The 21,649-nt window shown below is 42.0% G+C and overlaps 1 protein-coding gene across 14 annotated transcripts in view; it reads left to right on the top strand.

Annotated features, from left to right (window-relative positions):
- Positions 1 to 21,649, top strand: part of FRY (FRY microtubule binding protein) — a 367,656-nt gene that overhangs the window by 149,719 nt on the left and 196,288 nt on the right. For 2 of the 14 annotated variants that reach the window (XM_083169832.1, XM_083169831.1), the window contains exon 1: positions 4,712 to 5,330. The exons of 10 other annotated variants lie outside the window; for them this stretch is intronic. In XM_083169832.1, coding sequence (XP_083025958.1) covers positions 5,261 to 5,330 — 70 coding nt within the window. In that variant the 5' untranslated portion in view covers positions 4,712 to 5,260. Of the gene's footprint in view, positions 1 to 4,710; positions 5,331 to 21,649 lie in introns of those variants that run through there. 2 more of the 14 variants (XM_083169824.1, XM_083169827.1) reach the window with 2 other exon arrangements.

Below are 21,649 nucleotides of genomic sequence, written 5' to 3'. Positions count from 1 at the left end.
CGACATTTGGGTCTAAAAACCGTGAAAACCTCATGTCACCCTTTTGACTCAAAGGGGTATATTCAATGCTGGCGGCGATCCCCTTACAGTGAGCTATACGGCAAGCTGTGCTGATAGCTCGCCTTCAGAGTATTCAATGCCGTCCTCTTCACTCGCCGTTTCCACCTCACTGGTTCTTTTCAGCGAGGTGGAAACGTTGAGTGCGGCCAGCAAAATGGCAGGGCTCGCCACAAAAAGGAAGTGGGGGGGGGGTGTATTTATCGGCGAGGATGGCTTGTCTTCGGTGATCCTCGCCGAAAACAAGTCATCCCAAATACACCCTAAAGGATTAAAGCAATCGACAATGATCCCATTGAATTAAATGGATACACACATGTATGGCTAGCATAAATCTATAATTGTCTTATGTGACGCATACTGTATATATGCAGGAGAGTGTTACCGTAAGGCCTCTGTGCAAATCCAGAAGGTTATGGGTCATAGGGTCGACACTGAAGCTCGACATACGAAGGTCGATATGGTTTTCATGGAGTTTTTTTTGTCCCGAATTTCAACTTAAGTCGACATGGACACCGTATTAGTGTACAGGACACTACTATATTCTCCCTCCATGCCCAGCCTAGTGGATGCAGTTGACCCTATAACCCATACCCCACAACACAAACTCCCATCATGATGTCAGAGATGCCAGACAGGAAGAGGGCTCAGGACTGGACTGGAGTATAATTTGTCATAAGCAAAGTTCACATTTCCCTTGAAGCAATGTAGAGGTAGAGTTGTGCAGCCAGTGCTGTGGACATTGGCGGTCTCACTAGGCAATCAGGGGGTTCAAGAAGGGGAAAGGGGACCCTGACAATTTTCAGTCCAGTGCTCCACGATTTCTGATGGAAATCTTGGCTGCAGGGAACAGTGGTAGTTTCGCATTCCCTGATATTGGTAAATCTGCCAGAATCGGAAAACTATAGGGATGCAGCTGTGCTGTACCTAATATTTGTGGCTAACCACTGAAAATGGGTGTTTTCAGGGAAATAGATGCAAATACAGCTTGATAAATAGTCCCCAAAATATTTAACACTAAATATATAGTAAAATAGTCTGTGTATGCTAAATTTCATTCACAATGCGTGCTGTTGTCTGTATGTGCAGCTCAATGTTGACTGTCTAGACCAGTGGTTCCCAACCCTGGTCTTCAAGTACCCCCAACAGTGCATGTTTTGCAGGTCTCCTCACAGAATCACAAGTGCTATAATTAGCTCCACCTGCGGATCTTTTCAAATGTGCCTGAATAATGAGTGCACCTACCGGGTGCCCTGGAAAACGTGCACTGTTGGGGGTAGTTGAGGACCAGGGTTGGGAACCACTGGTCTAGACCACAATGCATGTACAGGGCAGGGTCGCAGTGATGTACTGATATCGTTAAAGATGTGTGTGTGCGCTTTATCGTTGACCTAATATTGGTGGTGGAGGGAGTCGCCCAGTGTGTACCCAGCAATGCTGTGACCAATTGCACTGTGCAACCCAAACCTCAGTTGAACTTCATAAGTAGGTGATTATATCTGACCAGTAACGCAGTGTGCTGAAGCCACGTTAGTTCATGGGTCATTAGCGATATCACAGCCATGGGTTCCCACATTTATCAGCTGCCTGAATGCGCTAAATCACAGGTCCGATTGACATGAAATATTTGGCAGCACTAAATATTGTGACCTTGGCTGTGTGTTTTATTTGATGATCGTCTATAAAGTGTCTGTGGTAAATAAAAGTTCACCCTTTCGTATGTGCGTTCATACAGAACAGGACTTGGCCATATCTTGGAACTCTGACTTCAATCTTCAAAGTTGCCCCTCGAATACCTTTGAAGTCATGCAAGGCTCAACATTCTTAGAACTTGCTCAGCCATTATGTAATCTTCAAAACTTCTTAAATCAAGAGGAGTTGTGTTTTATGTTGTTAATCTTGTATTATGTGATGTTACCACCAGCCAGTTCTGGCTTTTTTTTTCTTTTCCACCTTTATTTTTTGCAAAAATGTAACAGTGATGACTTGACCAGTGTGTGGCTCTGGGACTGATTCAGACGTGGACACGAATGCAGCAGCGGTAGCAATTTCTGTTGAAGACTACAGCAAATGTATGTTAATGCGGCAGCCAGAGCCGGCCCTAGCCTAAATGAGGCCCTAGGCAAGATTTTGGACGGCGCCCCTTAGCATCGCCACTAGTTCCGCCTCTGACCCTGCTCCCCTTTCCCAGCACCATCAACCCTCATCATAGCAGTCATCATTTTGGTGCTCCTACCGGCAATATTTTAAATAGAAAGAGTGCACACATTCGGTGCGCAGCCCAAACAGGGGTGTGTTCTTGCTGGGAAGGGGCATGGCCACACAATACTACCCCCAACTCAAATTATCCCACACAGTAGTGCAACTTTATTCACATTATATCACGCGATGGTGTCCCTTATTCACGTTACATCACACAGTAATACCACTTTACCTTATGTACATTACTCCTCACATTATTCACATTATACCCTTAGAAAAAAATCCTGAGAAAAGATTGTATTTTAAGCACCTCCATGTCCACACTGCAACTCAGCACAAAGCAGTGTGTGCTGGGCAGAGGAGAAGATCTGCAGCTGCTGCTGTCACTTAAGGGGAGGGGGCCCGGGGCCCCACTGGGCCCTTCTATCAGACTTTGGCCTGGGTAATTTGTACCCTTAGACATTATGCCAACCTTTATTAATGCCCTTCATACACATAATGACACACATAATGCCCCTTACACATATGTTGCACATTATTAATGCCCTTATACACATGACACACATAATGCCTGTTACATATGTCGCACATTATTAATGCATTTATACATGACACACATAATGCCCCTTACACATATGCCGAACACTATTGCACAACCAACCCACCCGCAGACAGCACTCGCACAGCCACTAACACATAATGCCCCTTACACATATGCCGAACACTATTGCACAACCAGCCCACCCGCAGACAGCACTCGCACAGCCACTAACACTGTGACCTCTACCTCTGCTTGGATACAGATGTTTCCTCATACATCTTGACTTAATAGGCCATGCAGCTCCTGGCCAGTTCTGCTAAAGTTGGGTGCCTTTTTTGCTGAAAATTCGTCGTATTTGCATTGTTATGACCAGCACACACAAGGAGCGTCCGATGATTAAAATTATATGTGGCATGAATATATTCTGTGTGCAACTGTGTCTGTACCTGCATATGTTACAGTGATTTCCATGAATACACTATTTCATATGCAGATACAGCCTCACTCACACACAGAATATAGGCATGCTGCATATCATTTTAATCAGCAGAAGCTGCTGTTGCCCATAGGCATTCCAAATGCCCTAGGCAATTGCCTAGTTTGACTATGCCTAAGGCCGGCTCTGGCGGCAGCCGATGGTCTGTCTACAGAGGTGCCCATTGGCTGCAGCTTTAATACAATGCGTCTCTAATCCGATGCAGTGCGCATGTAGACGTAGTTGCAGCGACACAAATATTGTAGACTGTATCCAGCTCAAGAATATACTTTTTAGGATAGAGTAATCCATGTCTTTGTTTCTACAATAAGGTACTGCAGAGAAACTTTTCAAGACAGATACTTGGATCAATGGATATGTTTAAAAGATGGATATGTCTGTGGATGTCCCACAGTGTTATGGGACTATGACAGACTATCATCAGCTGTGACAAATGATGATTGAGCAGCAATACCATAGCCTACAGCACAGGTTCTCAAAGTCAGTCCTTAGGACTCCATACAGTGCATGTTTTGTAGATCTCATAAAATCAAGGAAAATAATCAGCCCCACCTGTGGTTCTTTTAAAATGTGTCCATAAGTAATGAGTGCACCTGTCGGGTAACCGGGAAAATGTGAATTGTGTGGGGTCCTGAGGACCGAGTTTGAGAACCACTGGCCTACGTGTGTGTGTGAATTCACACTTGTATAGGCACTTTAATTAACTGATTCAAACTTGCTGTGGAGGAGAGGTGCCCCCTTGGGAGCAGGACCCCGGTGGCAGATGACTCCATTGCCTCCCAGAGTTTTGCCTCTGGTGGCAGATGTATTATGCCTGGTAAAGAGAGAAACTGGAAAGTGATAATGCACCACCAGCCAATCAATTCGTGACTGCCATTTCTTCAAACATAGCTGATTGGCTGGTGTGTTATCACCTTCTACTTTATATTTTCCCCAGGCTTAATAGTACATCTGCCCCACTGTGTATGAGGCTTAAGATGCAGTAGTTTAAAGGTCTGGGGGCCACTACACAGGAAAAAAAACTTTGTTGTTTTTTTAATACATTTTTTTTTCCTGTCAGATGGGGGGAGGATCCATCATTTAAATTCTCCTTTTTATAGACCTGTAAATACGGCTGCTAACAAGTAATGTATACAGATAAGGTATAATAATACAGATATACTTCTAGTACAATGCATATAGAAGACATGTAAGCACTGGCAGCTCCCTGTGACAGTGATTGCTCCCAGATCCTATAGTGCATCACTAGCAGGCTAGTGTAAGGTGGGCAGGAGAGAGCCCGGCAAGTGTCCTCCCCAGTAGCTGAGATGAGACACAGCCAAGTGCTCCCCTTCTGCGGCTGTGCTGACTGACTGATGATGGCTTAGTCGGGGCGGCTCTGTGGCTGCTGCAGCTGCGCCTTACCGCAGCGTGATGCAGTGCTGCTGCTGCTGCTAGAGGGGACTGGAGCCGGCCGCCGGGCGGCAGCGACTCCTTTGCAACCCAGCAGCCAGCGCTGCACCCGGCACTGCGCTTACTGGAGAAGGCGCACCTCCGCAAGGACAAGCAGCAACAATGTACGTGCAGACAGCGCGGCTTCCTGCAGACATCCATGGAACAATAGGTGTCCTGGAGGATGAGAAGCGCTCAGCCATGGTGGATGCAGCCATTGGGAGCCTGCTCTGAAGGAGAAGAACCCATAGCTCAGAGTGAAGGAGGAGCAGAGGACAAGCATCTCATATCTGTCTAATGAGGACTACCTAGCACTGGCAGGAAGGGGAGAAGCAGATCTGCAGACTTCATTTCCTCTGCTGACCTCTAGTTTGCACTGCAAGAAGCCGGTGTCAGGCATCATACAGTAGTACCTGCTGCAGCCTGGCCAGAGCCTCCTCACCTGCACAAGACCTGCTGCAGCCTGGACAGTGCCTCCTCACCTGCACAAGACCTGCTGCAGCCTGGCCAGTGCCTCCTCACCTGCACAAGACATGGCCAGCCAACAGGACTCAGGCTTCTTTGAGATCAGCATCAAAAATTTGCTGAAATCCTGGAGCAATCGTGAGTACAGTGTGCAATTCTATCTATCTATCTATATATCTATCTATCTATCTATCTATCTATCTATCTATCTATCTATCTATCTATCTATCTATCTATCTATCTATCACACCTGTTACATATATATAGATGTGTGTGTATATATTAATGTACAGTTATCCTTACTGGATGCACCTACTTGTTTTGCTGTGTCAGACTTCAATCTTTATTTCCTGCAGCCAGCCTTTAGTGCAGTAAATACTAAGTGGATTATATAAGAACTGGAATTGGGTAATTGTACACAATTTATATTGACATGGCATTATTCTATTTGAGATGCAGTATTTCTGTAAACACCATTCCAATGATGTGTCTCTGTAGGGGTGTAACGACTATTAATGGAACTCTTGTTTTTTTTTAATATTCTTTTTATTTAGTAGTAACCAGAACAAAGCGCTGGTGATGGGGTGTGGTGCAGCTGCTGAGCAATTTTTAAATGCTCAATAATATTTAATTGTCAGAGAAGACGGTGCGCAGTGCTGGTGGTGTGAGTTTGATATTGGTGCTTTTGTGGTATTACTCAGACTTGTAAACTAGTTTATTTGCGTTGCTGTGACACACGGTGGTGATCCCGGTGAGGTAATCATACCTGCTATTATTGTAATAGGTTGGTATATGCTTGGTTTACAGACACCTGCTGGGAACTTTGCAAACAAATCAGGCCAATGTACTTTGTTGGAGGATTTGGTGGCGAGGACTCGCTGTGACGTGTTGCTGGAAAATGCTGTATTTCACGAAGTAAACACACAGAATGTGACCACTAGTGTGGGATCTTTACAACGATTCCCATTATAATAAACCAAAGTCTGTTTTGTTTTGAAACGCTCATTCCTACCATCCTGCGTTATACGATGCATTAAGCAACCTTCTCTTACCTGTCTGTGGTGATGTAATAGAGAACATGTGTAAACTTATAACTGTGTACGGTAGAATGGTATTAGGTCGACGGTTGGAAGGTCGACACTAGCATTAGGTCTGCAAAGACTAAGTCGACAGTCAAAAGGAGTTTTTCCCATTTTTTTGGGAGCCCACGTGCCGACAACCATGCCCAACCATCCACTAAGGTGCGGAGGAAGAATAGAATAATGTGCCCGAAGCATGGCGAACGCAGCAACGTGGTACACTTCGACGGTGTCCATGTCGACTATGTTGACATTCGGGGGAAAACCGTGAAAACCTTTTGACTATCGACCTAGCCATTGTTGACCTAATGCTTGTGTTAATCTTAGCCATGTCTACCTAAGCTATGTCAACACAGTGCATGTCGTCCTAATCTGGATCGACCCAATGACCCATACCCCTTTTATAACGACACGGTCACGTCGGATTTGTTTACCATTTACTAAGAAGTTGCTTGGAGGGCATTGATATAGAAAAGGGGTCTGAGAATTGAAGCCGATACATTTTGGGATGGTTTGAGGTGGATACATGTTCTCCTTATGATATAATTTGGCCCCAGCCTGTAATTGATATTTGGATTGGGATATGTATTTCCTATTCCCTGTATTTGCTGTAAAATTACTTATACTTTTATATGATCGTTTAAAAGCTCGGTCACAGCCTCTATCTCAGCGACTTCTCAGACTGCTCTGTGTTGGAGCAGGTACATTTGCAATCTAGTTATTATATACTCCAAATAAATCCCACTTTAAAGGATATGTCAGGTTATATTTGGTTATTGTTTTAGTCTTTCTTACCTCTTAATCTGACAGTCCTGCCAGGCACCTAATACTTGTCCCTCTCTCTGCACAATGTCATTTGGAGGCGGATGGAGTGTCAGCGAGGAAGTGTCCTATTACTGACACATGGAATAATCCCATCCATACAATTACTGACACATGGAATAATCCCATCCATACAATTACTGATATATGGAATAATCCCATCCATACAATTACTGATATATAGAATAATCCCATCCATACAATTACTGACATATGGAACAATCCCATCCATACAATTACTGACGTACAGTATGGAATAATCCCATCCATACAATTACTGATGTACTGTATGGAATAATCCCATCCATACAATTACTGCCATATGGAATAATCCTATCCATACAATTACTGACATATGGAATAATCCCATCCATACAATTACTGACATATGGAACAATCCCATCCATACAATTACTGACACATGGAATAATCCCATCCATACAATTACTGATGTACTGTATGGAATAATCCCATCCATACAATTACTGACATATGGAATAATCCCATCCATACAATTACTGACACATGGAATAATCCCATCCATACAATTACTGATGTACTGTATGGAATAATCCCATCCATACAATTACTGACATATGGAACTATCCCATCCATACAATTGTCACTTTATCAAAGTACAGTAAAAAAAAAAAAAATCACCTGTGCACGTTCTGTTACTTTGAACAGGTAAGTGCCCTTTACACCTGAAAAATAGAAGTTTGGATGTTTTTTTTGGACCGGAAATATGCTGACAGGCACCGTGCCCGAAGCATGACAAGCACACGCTGTATACTTAGGCGATGTCCGTGTCGACATTGGGGACAAAAAAATCCTGTGAGAAACTCATGTCGACATTTTGACTGTCGGCCTCCCATTGTCGACCTAATTATTGTGTCGGCTTCCCATTGTCGACCTAATTCTTGTGTCGACTGTAGCCATGTCGACCTATTTCAGGTGTCGACTACACCCTCGGTGGTCGACCCTATGACCAATACCCCTATGCATAACTTTACCAAATCATGCACTTAGAGGGTGATTCAGGCCTGATCGCTGCTCTGCTAAATTGCAGAGCCCTGTGATCAGATATACGCCACCCTGCCAGAGTGAAAATCTGCCCCCATACAAGCCTACGAATCGCTTGGCACGCCTTGCAAAAACTAGCTGGAGCGGCGGTTAGCTGCACATCCGCTCCCCATCGAATGATTTTATATTTTAGTGCATGCAGTCTGTGCATAGCCCAGGACGGACTCGGCGGCTGCGATAGAAACAGTGGATTCCTGGCCGGAGATGACGTCACACACCCTCCCCTCAGACACTGGCGCATGCCTGCATTTTCCCCGGAGCTCACAGATAACGCACAGTAAGCACTGCAACTAGCTGAGTCTGACCCTTAATGTGAGTTAGGTTCGGTCTTCAATAGTTATATTTTATGGGCAGTGCTGGTTTATAGGTAACAAAGGTCTGGAGAGAGATAAATGGGTCTGCGTACTAAGCCTTGGAGAGAGATAAAGTGGTCTATGTACTTCTGTACAGACCCCAAAGTACCAACCAAACTGCTTCTAATTGTAATCCTATAGAGTTTTACTACAAACATGGCAGAAGCTGACTGGTGGGTACTTTATCTCTCTAGTTTTATCTCTCTCCAAGCTTTCTCTAAATGTGATGATGGGGCTGAAAATTATCAAGGGCCTGTGGTGAGAAGCAGGGGAGCTGCGACCAACTGTGTGGGTGTGGCCAATCCAATGGCGTATACGCGTCCTACATTATCCACCCCTATGTCTCCCTAAATACATCAAAGCAGGAAGGTTTCCTCATTTTAGGGCAGATGTACTAAGACATGGAGTATAATAAAGTGTTGAGAGATAAAGGGCCAGATGTACCAGGCTTCACAAATTGATACAGCCAGACAATCAGCTCCTACCTGTCATGTTACAGGCTGGTTTAAAAAATGACCGGTAGCAGCTGATTGGTTGGCTGTTTCTCACTCTCCACTTTATCACTTTTTGAAGCTTGATACATCTGGCCCAAAGTACCAGCCATATTATGTTTGTGTACAGTATCTGTCGTCCCATCCAATTTGTAGTTGTAGTGCCATCCACTCTGTTGTTAATCAGGTCCTGTTAATGAAAAAGAGAGAGAGCATTACAGATACCGGCAGGAGGATCACCGTGCTCCTTGGTATCATTAATGGGCCAGATTCTCTAAACTTCAAAAGTGATAAAATGGAGAGTTAGAAACAGCCAGCCAATCAGCTCCTGTCTGACATTTTTCAAACACAGCCTGTGACATGGCAGGTAGGAGCTGATTGGCTGGCTGTTTCTCACTCTCCATTTTATCACTTTTGAAGCTTAGAGAATCTGGCCCGTGACATTACCGTACCCAGCTGTAGGGTTTCTGCCCACTGTCGGGGCAGCCTCCTGTTTGGCTCAAAATGATCACGTGACGGTGTCACAGGATCTGCAGTCTCGCCAATAATTAATTGAAATAATATAAAAGGCTTTTATATAGTTGTATTATCATTGGGTTTTGTTGTTGTTTCTGTTTCAAAGTGATGTTATTAATAAATAGTGGTATGTGTGTTAAGTACTTTGCAATTAGTTATGTTGCATACTTCTTATGAAGCAAAACCGAGGAGAAATATGCGGGCATACAATATTGCTTACATAAGTTAAGGCCCGTACACACTGAGCACACTGTATGGGGCACTGATGCACATTCCGCATCATCGTTGGCTGCTGATGCTCATCTGCTGGTATTACCAGCAGGTAAGCAGCGCGGTGGAAGGCTTTCTGTAGCGTCCTGCTATGGAAAGACGTCCACCCCCTGGAAAATCGTTCAGTGTGTATGCACCTTTAGGCTGCAAATATAATGCTTTTGTCAGGTCTATGTGTATTGCACAACAAGTACTGTATGCATTACTGCTTCTCTCTACTGATAGACAGGTACACGTTACTGCAGACACTCCCAGGGATGTGTAATACAAGGCAGTGATGTCATTGGTTTAATAAAGAGCTCTAATGAAATGTCCAGGATTGCAGTGTTCTCTTCTGGCTCATGCACTGCATACAAACTGATGAACCAGATACAGTGTGTCCCAAACTCTGGTGCTTCTCCCAGAAGTGCAATAAAAATGTGTGAAAATGCCCAAAATGTGTCCCATTAAAAATATACTGTAGGCGCAATGTATGCGAGTTGTGAGCTTGTGAAAAGTGTGTTTGTGGAGTGGAATTGGCTGTGCTCCCTTCTGCATCACAAGGAACAAGCCTGGAAATGGACCATCTACACCCCTGTGTCTCCTTGTAAGCGGGCATTACACTATTTGGTAAAGAATATTTTTTTTCCCTGTTTTCCTCCTCTAAAACTAGGTGCGTCTTATGGTCAGGTGCGTCTTATAGAGCAAAAATACGGTATGTGCAAGAAAATGATTGCTGGCATTTGAATTCAGTGTCTGAGATAGTACTCAAACTTTGTTTCATGTTTTGAAACCTTGTTTTATGCACAAATACAATTTGTATGAATTTCATGTGGTTGATGTGTTTGTACAACATAAATGCAACATACCACAAGATACATCATTGAAATATTAAAAATATTCTGAAATACGGAATAATCCGTTATCCAAAATTCTTCTGGTCCCAAGCATTTTGGATAAGGGATACTCAACCTGTACCAGTGAGTGAGGAAAAAGTTACAGTAGGTTTATCTCTACTACTGTACAGTCGGTATATTACTATGGTATTATGTAAAATAGGTTTTAGATAATGAAATTAGTTATCTTTGGCATGAACCATTATTAGCTTTTGAGAATTTTAAGAAAACGTACTTTGGAACTGGTCCAGAATTGGCTACAGGATTAACATAATTCCGACTGGTCAAGTTGTCCTAGAAAATGGCGTAATACCCGGTTTAGCCACTTAAGTAAAGCAAAAACAAGCAAGCATCTTTGTGTCTGGAACAAACCATTTTGCATGCAAGAGGATCAAATATATTTATATTTTTTCTTCTGTGCAGTCTAAATACTGTCTGCTTTTGCATGTAGCGCACAAATGTTACACAGATTCATTTTTACGGAAAATCGGATTTCAGTTTTAACACGCCTCACCCAAATATATCTCACTGCCTCAACTTCAGTGCAAAATGGCTTTTTTGATTTTATTTACAAATATGGATCGGGCCCTTTTTTATTGCGCCGTAGTAAAATATTATTTATAGTGATGTACTGCTAGCTGTATTCCTGGCTTACATTCGAAATAAAAAGTCATTTTGTACTGATTAAGTCCCTTCTAGGTCTCAGCACTTTTCCTTTTCCCAGAAAAAATAAAACCAAAATGTGAATTGCAATGTATAAGTCAACGGTCTAAAAATGTAATCTATTTACGCTGTGCAGTACACACTGCCGGTGGTGGAGGCCTTGTCACATTTTCCGTGCACTTTCTTTTGCTGCTGTAAAATATATTTTCTTATTCTATAACCGAAAATCAGGTAAAACTTAAAATATAGTCTTTAAAAAAAAAAAAAAGAGGCTTTAAATAGAAGTAAAAAATATGGAAGCCTAAAAATAGTGTACAAAATGTCTCCGCCTAATTTCCTTCCACACCCATCAAGACTGCATCCCCAGTGATATATAGATGCTTTTTGTTTGGGTGTCACAGGCTCAGTAGTAATACTGACATTTATACAGTGATGTGTAAATGTCATGCAGGCTATATATTAGCATTATGTGACACAAAAAATAATCTCCATAAATTTATATTTTTGCATCCTGTTTTCAAAAAATGTCTGGTATGCCTTAAAAAAATGATAATGATTATGATGATAATAATGTAAAATGGGTTAAGTTTGGTTAAAAAAAAAATAGCCATGATTCCCATCTAGGCTAAAGCACTAGAAGAAGATCAGAAAACCCTCCTGTACTCCCGTGCATTACATGATATCCAGTAGACTTGTTGTAGTCTTTTGTGTGTTGAACCTTCTTACCGCTGACATGTATTATTTACAGGTAACAATAACATCACATTTCTTAACTGACTTTATTATCCGAATAAAGGACCATGAATCCCATACCTTACCAATACATTTATCAATTGGTAATGATAATTGGATCATTATCCAGATCATCTTAGATTAGCTAGGCATACTTTATGTGGGGTACACACCAGGACGATATGGCCCAAAACGAGCCAATTTAGATACAGTCTCGACCGATTGGTTAATTGTATGAATTTTCTCTATATATTTTTATTCCATTTATTCTTTTTTTCTCATCAAAAAGATATTTTGATGTACATATTTGCTATTTTATATATTCAAATGTATGTTTATTAATTGTGGTGGCCACCATATTGAAAATATCTATACTATCTAAATAAATATTATTATATTAAGGAACCGTGTGAATTCATACATGGTATAAGTAGTAAACTCAGCGCAGTGCTTCCACCTTCCCTGATGGGTGCCATGCAGATGCAACATGTGTAAGTGGTACAATATTTGGGGTCACATGTTATTTCAAAATAAAAAGGCACCAAACCTCAAAACCTCCCCCCACCACCTATGTCCACCTTTTCTGTGTTGACAGTGTCTGGGTCGTACTTTTGACTATGTCTATCTTTAGTACCTGCCGTACCTTTTATATGCCAACCTATTGACTAATAGTAATTATGATCCACACTGTACACTCCTGAGTCCTTTACTACAATCGTTCCTCTGCACTATATATTATTATGTAGAAGGGTAGGTAAATCGGAACTATTGAGTCAAGCAGACCACTCTCTCCAATGCCCATCCCTTTCCTCTATATTGGTCTGCACATTGTCAGTAATTTGCACAGCGTAAATGGTTACAGGGTGATGGCACTATTCATCCTTAGTTAGAACCAGTGCTTGGAATGTATGCACACAGACGCTGCACTTTCTGACACTATGCTTACTGACACTATTGCATATTCTTCTATACATCCCGGTGGGACTGCAAACAATAAAATGAGAAGTTTCTGAGCATTTTCGGTGCAACTAGGGTGCTGGTGCTGTCAACATTGTGACCCAACTTTGCGGTCAGTTTAGTTTGAATTGACCCCCAAAATACATATCTCCCAGAACAGTGGGTATGTGTTAATGTGTAGAGGTAACATTTATGGGAGAATTTAATTATTATAATTTGTAATAGTAATGGGATACGGTCATTGGGTCACCACCAAATAGGTCCAAAAGCATTAGGTCGACACTACTTGGTTGACATGCAGGTAGGTCGACATGACTTTAGATCGACATGCAGGAAGGTCGACATGGGTTAGGTTGACAGGGTCATTAGGTTGACATGGGGAAGGTCAACAGTCAAGTCAAGTGCCCAAAGCATGGCGAGCGCAGCGGTGGTACGTTTCTGTGTCTATGTCGACAGGCGGTATTTCATGCCCTATCATCCACTAGGGCGTGGTGGGAGAATAAGATAGTGTGCCAAGCGAAGCGAGGCACTGTGGACGAAGCATGGAGAGCGTAAGTGGTGCTACGTTTTAGTGTTTATGTCGACTGTGTCGACATTCGGGTGAAAAAAAACCCATGTAGACTTTTTTCGCTGTCGACCTAGCCCATGGTCGACCTAATGACGATCTTACCCATGTCGACCTAATGATCCTGTCGACCTTGCCCATATAGTGTTCATTCTAGCACTCGCCATCTTTGAAAACCCATGCTGTTCCTCTTCCCTGCCTGGGGTGCCGCTGTCTGCTGTAGTGCTTCTAGCACAGTGTGGTCTGTATATAAACACTGATATGCAAACCGAACCTGTGCTAGAAACATCACAGCAGACAGCGACACCCCAGGCAGGGAAGAGGAATTGCATGGGTTTGCAAAGATGGCGGGTGTTAGAATGTACTTTACCCATGTCGACCTAATGACCCTGTCGACCTAATGATCCGTGCCCGTAGTAATAGTATTATAATATCATTTTTTTACAGAACCTTTTATTATAACTCAATGATAACCACATAACTTCCTCTCTAGGTGACAAAGCTGTAGCAGGTTCTCTTAAGGAGGAACAGCACTTATGACACCAAATGTGCAAAGTGCCAGTTAGGCACTGCCAAATAAACACGTGAATGTTTGCATAATCACATTGACTCATTAGACGAACATATATTTTATACACTGGCTTATGGGTTATGCTCCTTTTCCCCACATTCCAGAGAGGCTGTACTTGCCCGTGGGAACCACACCCTTAATAACGATTTATCTACCTATTTTCAGCCTTTTTAAATAGCATTTTCCATGTGTCTTCTGCCCATCACATTTAATAGTATATTACATAAGGGTTATTCGTTTTGTATTTTGGCTCAAGCAAATTGAGAAGCATGCATACTAGTTGTGACATGATACGGACTAATTGTAGAGCAGCCTTTAATATGTACAGAACCTAATAGGTGTCTGACGGCGACGCTAATTTACTGTAGCTGTTCTAGGCTTACGTATATACAAAGCCAGGAGGGTGACTCACTGTTAGCTTGAACTCTGATCTTTCTCTCTACCCCCCCTATATTTTTGAACAAATCACGCGATCTACAAAGCAGACGCTTGTCCCAAATCCTTACAGAGCCCAACAAACATTCAGACCTATATTTTTGTCATGCATTAGAGGATTCGTGTCCAGGTATTGGTTCCAGAAAGTTTTTATTTACTTTTGGTAGCCTAGAAAATTTAACTTTTTCCCAATTACCAGATTTCCCTATATAACGATTTGTCATTTGCCTCCAGCAGGGGCAGCGTTGTATATCAGAAGAATCTGGTGTATAGTGCGTGGTCTATATATCGCATTTGAGAGTAAGCGCTCTGTTATATCCCGGCAGTGTTACTGCATGTTCTAGACATTGCTTATGCATATCTACAGTGCATCTGGAAAGTATTCACAGCGCTTCGCTTTTTTCCACATTTTGTTATGTTACAGCCTTATTCCATAATGGAATAAAATCATTTTATCCCTCAAAATTGTACACACAATACCCCATAAAATTGAGCTCAGGTGGATCCTGTTACCACTGATCATCCTTGAGATGTTCCTACAGCTTAATAAGAGTCCACCTCTGGTAAATGCAGTGGAAAGGCCTTTCACCAATCTGCCCCCCTAAAATTGTCAATCTATCTCATCTACCAGTCCACTCTCAGCACCCATGTCCTCAGCTAATGACCACTGTTTCTCTTCCCAGCTGACTACTGTGACGTCATAGGGTCTAGCTTGAATGCCATGTTTTCCAATCTTTTGTACCATAAGTCTTTTGCATTTGGCGCCTCTTGTTTTAAAGATGGTGAGATGGGAAGAGATGGAGAAACATGGGAGGTAGAACGTGTATGAAAGGGATGGGAGGAAAAGGTGGCGTGAGACATGGTAGGAAGAGGTGGAGATAAATAAAAAGGAAGAGGAAAATAGATGGAGAACATCTCTGCAGGCGTAATGGCTAGCAATCTGCCAAATGACTGGTCCAAGATACCTGTATGGTATATATTGTAGCTCTACCTTCCAGTGGCGTAAGTTCATCCCAATTGCCCGGAGGCAAGTTGTATATTGGTGGAGAGAGAGAGAGATAACCCATATATATTTCAAAACCCAGCCACAGAAGCAATTTTGATGGCTTTCAATTAAAGGATTTAAACTTGCAGGGTAGCAGAGGTGCCCCCTTGGGAGCAGGAGCCCGGCGGCAGATGACTCCATTGCCTCCCAGAGTTCTGCCTCTGCTGCCTTCCATCTTCAGCCTCAAGTACTACTTTTTTGTGTAGAATATATATTCAGTGGTTCTGTGATGCAACTGCAGGTCATTTGTTTTGACCAATTATTTGGTTTTCATAATGGTATTGTTGGGTGTAATGGTCTCGAGAATAGTGAACAAGACACAATAGAACAGTCATAGGAAGCACACATGTCCAGGCTGCATCTTTTGTTTGCCAGCAATTCATACTATGATGTAATTATGGCTGCTTTGTGTTCCGCAATCTTGCAAGTGAAACTACTGTGACCGTAAGCTGACAATTGTATCAACCCATGAATAGGGTCATTTTACTTGATTTCCACTGGCCTCTTAAAAAACACATACAGTATATGGGAGATTTTGGCATATGGATAAAATACAGACGAAAGGTTATGCAAGCATGTAATACATTGTACATCTCTGCAAACTTAACATTTGTAGAAATGTTAAAGTGCCAATGTTTTGCTACTTAGAACAAAGATGATCATTTAACTACCATACTCCTTCTGTTTGATGTTCTTCTTAAACACAAAAAGGCCATGGTTATATTAGATTCATCTTTTGGAATCCTCTTTCAGTATCGACTAAGCTAATAATGGGATGTGGCACCATGTAGACTATCACAATGTTGGCACCACAATGTGGACAGTGTTTATGCCAACATTGACCTGTTACACGTCAACGTGTTAAATGTTGACACTTAACTCAATGCCGACAGAAGGGTTAGGCTGCAGGAGTAGAGGACTAGAGTTATGCCCGGTACACACCAGGATGATGGTGCACGTGAGCGGGTCGTCAAAGCAACGTACGACCCGCTCACAAGCTGACGGAGCCGCAGACACGCAGATCCGATCACGACCCCCACCCACTGCAATGGTCGGTTCTGAGATCCTACCTGCAGCAGGTAGGATCTCAGAATAGACCGACCTGTGGGGTCGCGCATCAGATCAGGATAGCATCAAAAGGGCAGCGAAATGGCCCAAAACATGGCCAATTTACATACAATCGTTCGAGGCTTATCTAAATTGACTCGTTTTGGGCCATATTGTCCTGGTGTGTACCCCACATAACAGTAGATTCAGGACAGGCTGAGCGGGTAGGGTTTTGGCTAGGTATAGTGTACTCCCAACAGATGGCCCTGGCATGACTCTGCGTCAGCTGACTGCCGGATCAAAGGAACCCAACGGAGCAGAAAAGTTAAGCCGCTGCACCAATGGGACAGTTTTATCAGTATTCTAATTATAAGGATATGAATGTTTGTCATAATGAATGTCCACAAAACAAATGCAACCCCCAATATTACTGTTTGACCTCTCAAGTGTAGTTCTAGGTTACATTTTGACCACCATAAAATGTAGTGCGTCTGTGAAACGATCACATTTCTTTTATGGTTTCTTTACAGTTGTTTTTTTTAATAACAATTTAGTAATCAACTGCAACTGAATTTTATCATAAAGCTTGCATGAGATCCATCATTTATTTATTTATGTTGCAACGACTGGCGGAAATTGTTTAATGGCAGAAGTCAGTTGTTTTACTGTTATCACAGGAAGTTCTTGTCTGAAGGTAAATATAGAAAAATACATATGGCTGTATTTGTCTAATGAGTGATCTTATCTGAATGGCGGTAATAGACTTTGATATTGTGTTTTCCTAAGATGCTTAGTCATCCAAGTACCTGATGGCAAAACACGACGCCAGATTGCAGGATGACAGTCACTTTTAAAATAGCAGGGTGCCATCTTTTCAATATAAGAGCTAGCCTTTATTCTTCTCTTATGCAAATTATCTGTGGTCCACACAAATTAAATTTGTGCAAATCAACTGTAAAACTCTTAATTCCATTATTCCTAGAATCTAGGGGGTATTCAATCCCCACCGCTATTTCCAAGGGGGGAAATAGCCTCGGGCGCCTATTCAATGTTGTCTTTCCTGACATCATTGAAGTGGCATCTCGGCCCATTTTGCCGAGAACAGCCGTGGATTGTCGAGATCACAGCCGTATCTCGACAATCCACTGCTGTTTACGCGGCCATGTCCCCTTTTCGCCGAACGGCCAGCGGGACATTGAATACCGCCTGCCGATAAACAGGCGAGTGGTCTGAGAACGGGCCAGGGTCATGACTTTCGGGACATCCCGACAGTCGTGACCTGGGATTGAATACCTCCCTTAGTATTTTACAATGTTTGGAATATCTAAAAGTGGAGGTTAGCTGGAAGGACCATTACCTGGGCTAATTAGAACCCTTTGAATCTGTACCTTTAATCAAAGTGCTATTGCTTGTGAATAAGTTCTAGTACTGCATGTACTCGATGTGTGGACAAATTCTGTTTCTGATGTGTAAATTATGGAATTATGTTCTAGTTATCATTGACTGACATGTTGTGCATCCAGCACATTTGTAACAACCCCACTTTGGTCGGCCCAACGATGATGTGCCGGGTGACGCGCCAACAGTTAGAATACCGACTTACACGGGCTATTTTCCCTCGTGGAGGTCTCCATAGAGGGTGAATAGAATAGATGGGCAAGCACAGCGAGCCCGCAAGGGGCTTGAATACACTTGCACCCCGTCGGGCTCCCTATGTTGGGGAAACAATTGTCAAAATCCCGAAATTCTAAGGGTTATACTATACGCCAACCATGAAGCTTGCTGAAATGTAATGTAGGTCTCTTTAGTTTGTTATTTAATTTTCTGCTTCTATAGCTTGCTTCTGAAATTTATTTCTAGCTTTTTGCAGACCATTCTATGTGATTTTTGGTGACTCTCTCTGTAAAGGTCATAAGAAAGAATGCTGATTCATGTTGTGAAATTGGTAGTGCGTCCTTCAGACTTTTTATAAACTCAAATAATGCAGGAAAGCATTCCTGTCTGTACTTTTCTTAAATAGTGTGGTGACTGACCTTTTGTGCCTTCTCAGAAAACTGTAGCATCCAGAAAATCAATTGTCTGATCATTCATATTGCTAGTGAATCTGATTGGTGTATCCAATTCTTTTAATTCACAAATCATGTTAGTCAATGATTCCTCTTGGGTTTTTTTTTTTTTTTTTTTCAAACAATAAAGATGTCATCTATGAACTGTAAATATTTTAAAATACATTGACTGTATTTAGGATAGATATATTTTTCTTCATATTGCGCTATGTAAATGTTTGCATAAATGGGCACTACATTAAGTCCCATCGCAGTCCCATTTAATTGGACAAAGAAATAATCATGATACTGGAAATGGTTGTTGGTCAATACCAATTCTAAATATATATATATATATATATAATAGAGATTATAGAGAGAGAGATATCTATATAGATAGCTGTATGTGTCTTTGCCTGTCCTTTGTAGCAGAAAGAAAGCATCTGCACACATAAGTTTTCTATAAAGGTGACATAAATACTATATTTACCAAGCAAAAGTGGACGCTACCTTTTTATTACAAAGCTGAGGAACTAGTTTCCCAGGTTAATGATCCCTTTAACTGCACATTACCCTTAATCTCAGTAAAACAATACATATAATCAAAGTGACCCATATGTGTAATTTGTTTTTGGAATGCAGTCAAATGCAACAATCTCTAAGAAAGCTGATAATAAAGCAGGAAGGAGCTGGGGGCACAGGTGAAGGCTCAGTGGGCAGAACAGTTACCTATTGTTAGTGCTGTAACAGGAAAGTCCATACTTTTTAATAGTGTGAGGTTCTTTCACCAAGCTTACCTAGACCTCCCCATATACTGCTTGGGTTGTGAACGTGGAAGCGTGGGCCAGCTGAAAAAATCATGCCCACAAGTAGAAAGTAGTGTTCATTCTAGCACTCGCCATCTTGGAAAACCCATACAGTTCTTCTTCCCTGCCTGGGGTGTAGCTGCCTGCTGTGGTGCTTCTAGCACAGTGTGGTCTGTATATCAGCACTTATACGCAAATCAGACCTGTGCTAGAAACACCACAGCAGACAGCGACACCCCAGGCAGGGAACAGAAACTGCATGGGTTTTCAGAGATGGCGGGTGCTAGAATGAACACTATATAGGTTAGGTTAGTTTAAATATACTGTGTGCTGGTTTTCTTCCTCAAGCGACAGATAATTGAATACTTTACAAATCGTACTAGGTGCAATTTAGAGAAATTACTTGGAAGATATGAGATAAGGGCTGGGATACCTGACGTATTCTGTCTGGAACAAATTATTATATTGTATATTTTATATACTCGTATGTTGAACACTATAAAACCTCTTTGGTTTTTGGCCACATGGAAATGTTATGATTTCCTAAACATAATTATAAGCCTCCCGGTTTGCTCTTTACAAAGAAAACTATTTAGTTACTAAAATAAAACAATATAATTTAAGACAGGAGCCCCGAGCTCCCTGTGTTATGCTCAAGTCATAACAGCGTCTGGCTGGGAAACTGGGAAATGTCCATTAGATGATGTCATCTGAATAAATAGGATATTTCGCCCAGTCTGAGAGAAACTTAATTTCTACCACACGGCCACTAAAATGAAAACCGAGCGATTACTGGGAACTCTGCTAATTGCCTCAATAGCTGTGTTTTATGCAAGAGACTTCCATTATTTGTACTATCATGTTATGAAAGCAGTGTTGTAACAGTGTGGAAAAAAGCAGTGGGGGGAGGTTCTGCGCAAACCTTCACTTATGTGGGTGGATACAAATCACTGGCACATTTGTAAAAAAGAAGAGTCATTTTATTTTCAAATATCGTACAAGAATACTTATATAGGCAGCAGTATAAATCTGGGCGTGGCCTAATACCGGTATACTAAAAAAACAGACTCACATACATATAACATCATTTTTTTCCTATATTTTTGGCTGGACGCTGCGGGCCCGGAAATTGTTTCCAGGCCCGCAACATCCAGGCGAAAATATGGGAAAAAATTATTAAAAAATCGGAAAGGCATCTCAACCGAGGAAATCGACCTTAGGAAGGATGTTAAGGCTCCCGCTGAACTCTTTTTGGATTACATAAAAACCGCTTGCGCCTAAGGAGTGACTTGTCCAGCATTCATTGGCAAAGTTAACTTTTTTGCCCCCCCCCCCCCTACTTATCTACAAAGAAAATGGATTTTTACATGTGTTATGTATGTTTGTGAGTCTGTTTTTTTTTAGTATACCGGTATGAGGCCACACCCAGATTTATACTGCTTCCTATAAAATTATTCTTATATGATATTTGAAAATAAAATTACTCTTGTTTTTTTTTACAAATGGGCCAGAGATTTGTAACCACCCACATTAAGTGGTGAAGGTTTGCGCAGAACCTCCCCCTCCTTACCACAGGATCTGCTTTCAAGACTCTCAATAAAGCAGAGTGACAGCAGGTCTTGTGTGGAAAAATACACAATGTACCGTGATTTGGAACGGGGACTCTTCCATGTTACGAGTATACTGTTTGTATCATACGCACAAACTTGCAGATGAAACTCTGCTACAGTATTTTATTAGACAAGAATCCCATGAATAAATGTACTTGGTAGTTTGCATGAAGGGTGAGGATTTTAGTTTCCCCATAGCCTGGATGTGTGTGATAATGAAATATCTATACCGTTACACAAAATAAAACAAACACAACACAATATAAGTTGGTGTTTATTTCTTAGCGGACAGATGAGAGTGCCAGCAGTCTTGCTTGCCGAAGATGGGGTAGGCTGCCAGGGGACATGATCTCAGGAGAATGATGTTGTAAAGATGGGGGTGGGGTCAAACAAACGTAGAACCAACAAATCTCTATGTACCAATGTCATTTTCCACGCTTTGTTTTATCTTTGCGTTTCTTTCCTCCTTTTTGGGGGGTCAATTCGATTACC

Source organism: Crinia signifera, chromosome 2 (assembly GCF_055691185.1).
Source record: "Crinia signifera chromosome 2, ASM5569118v1, whole genome shotgun sequence".
NCBI classification, from domain to species: domain Eukaryota; kingdom Metazoa; phylum Chordata; class Amphibia; order Anura; family Myobatrachidae; genus Crinia; species Crinia signifera.
Note: the sequence above shows the minus strand (reverse complement) of the source record. Positions and strands in the feature narration are given on the sequence as shown.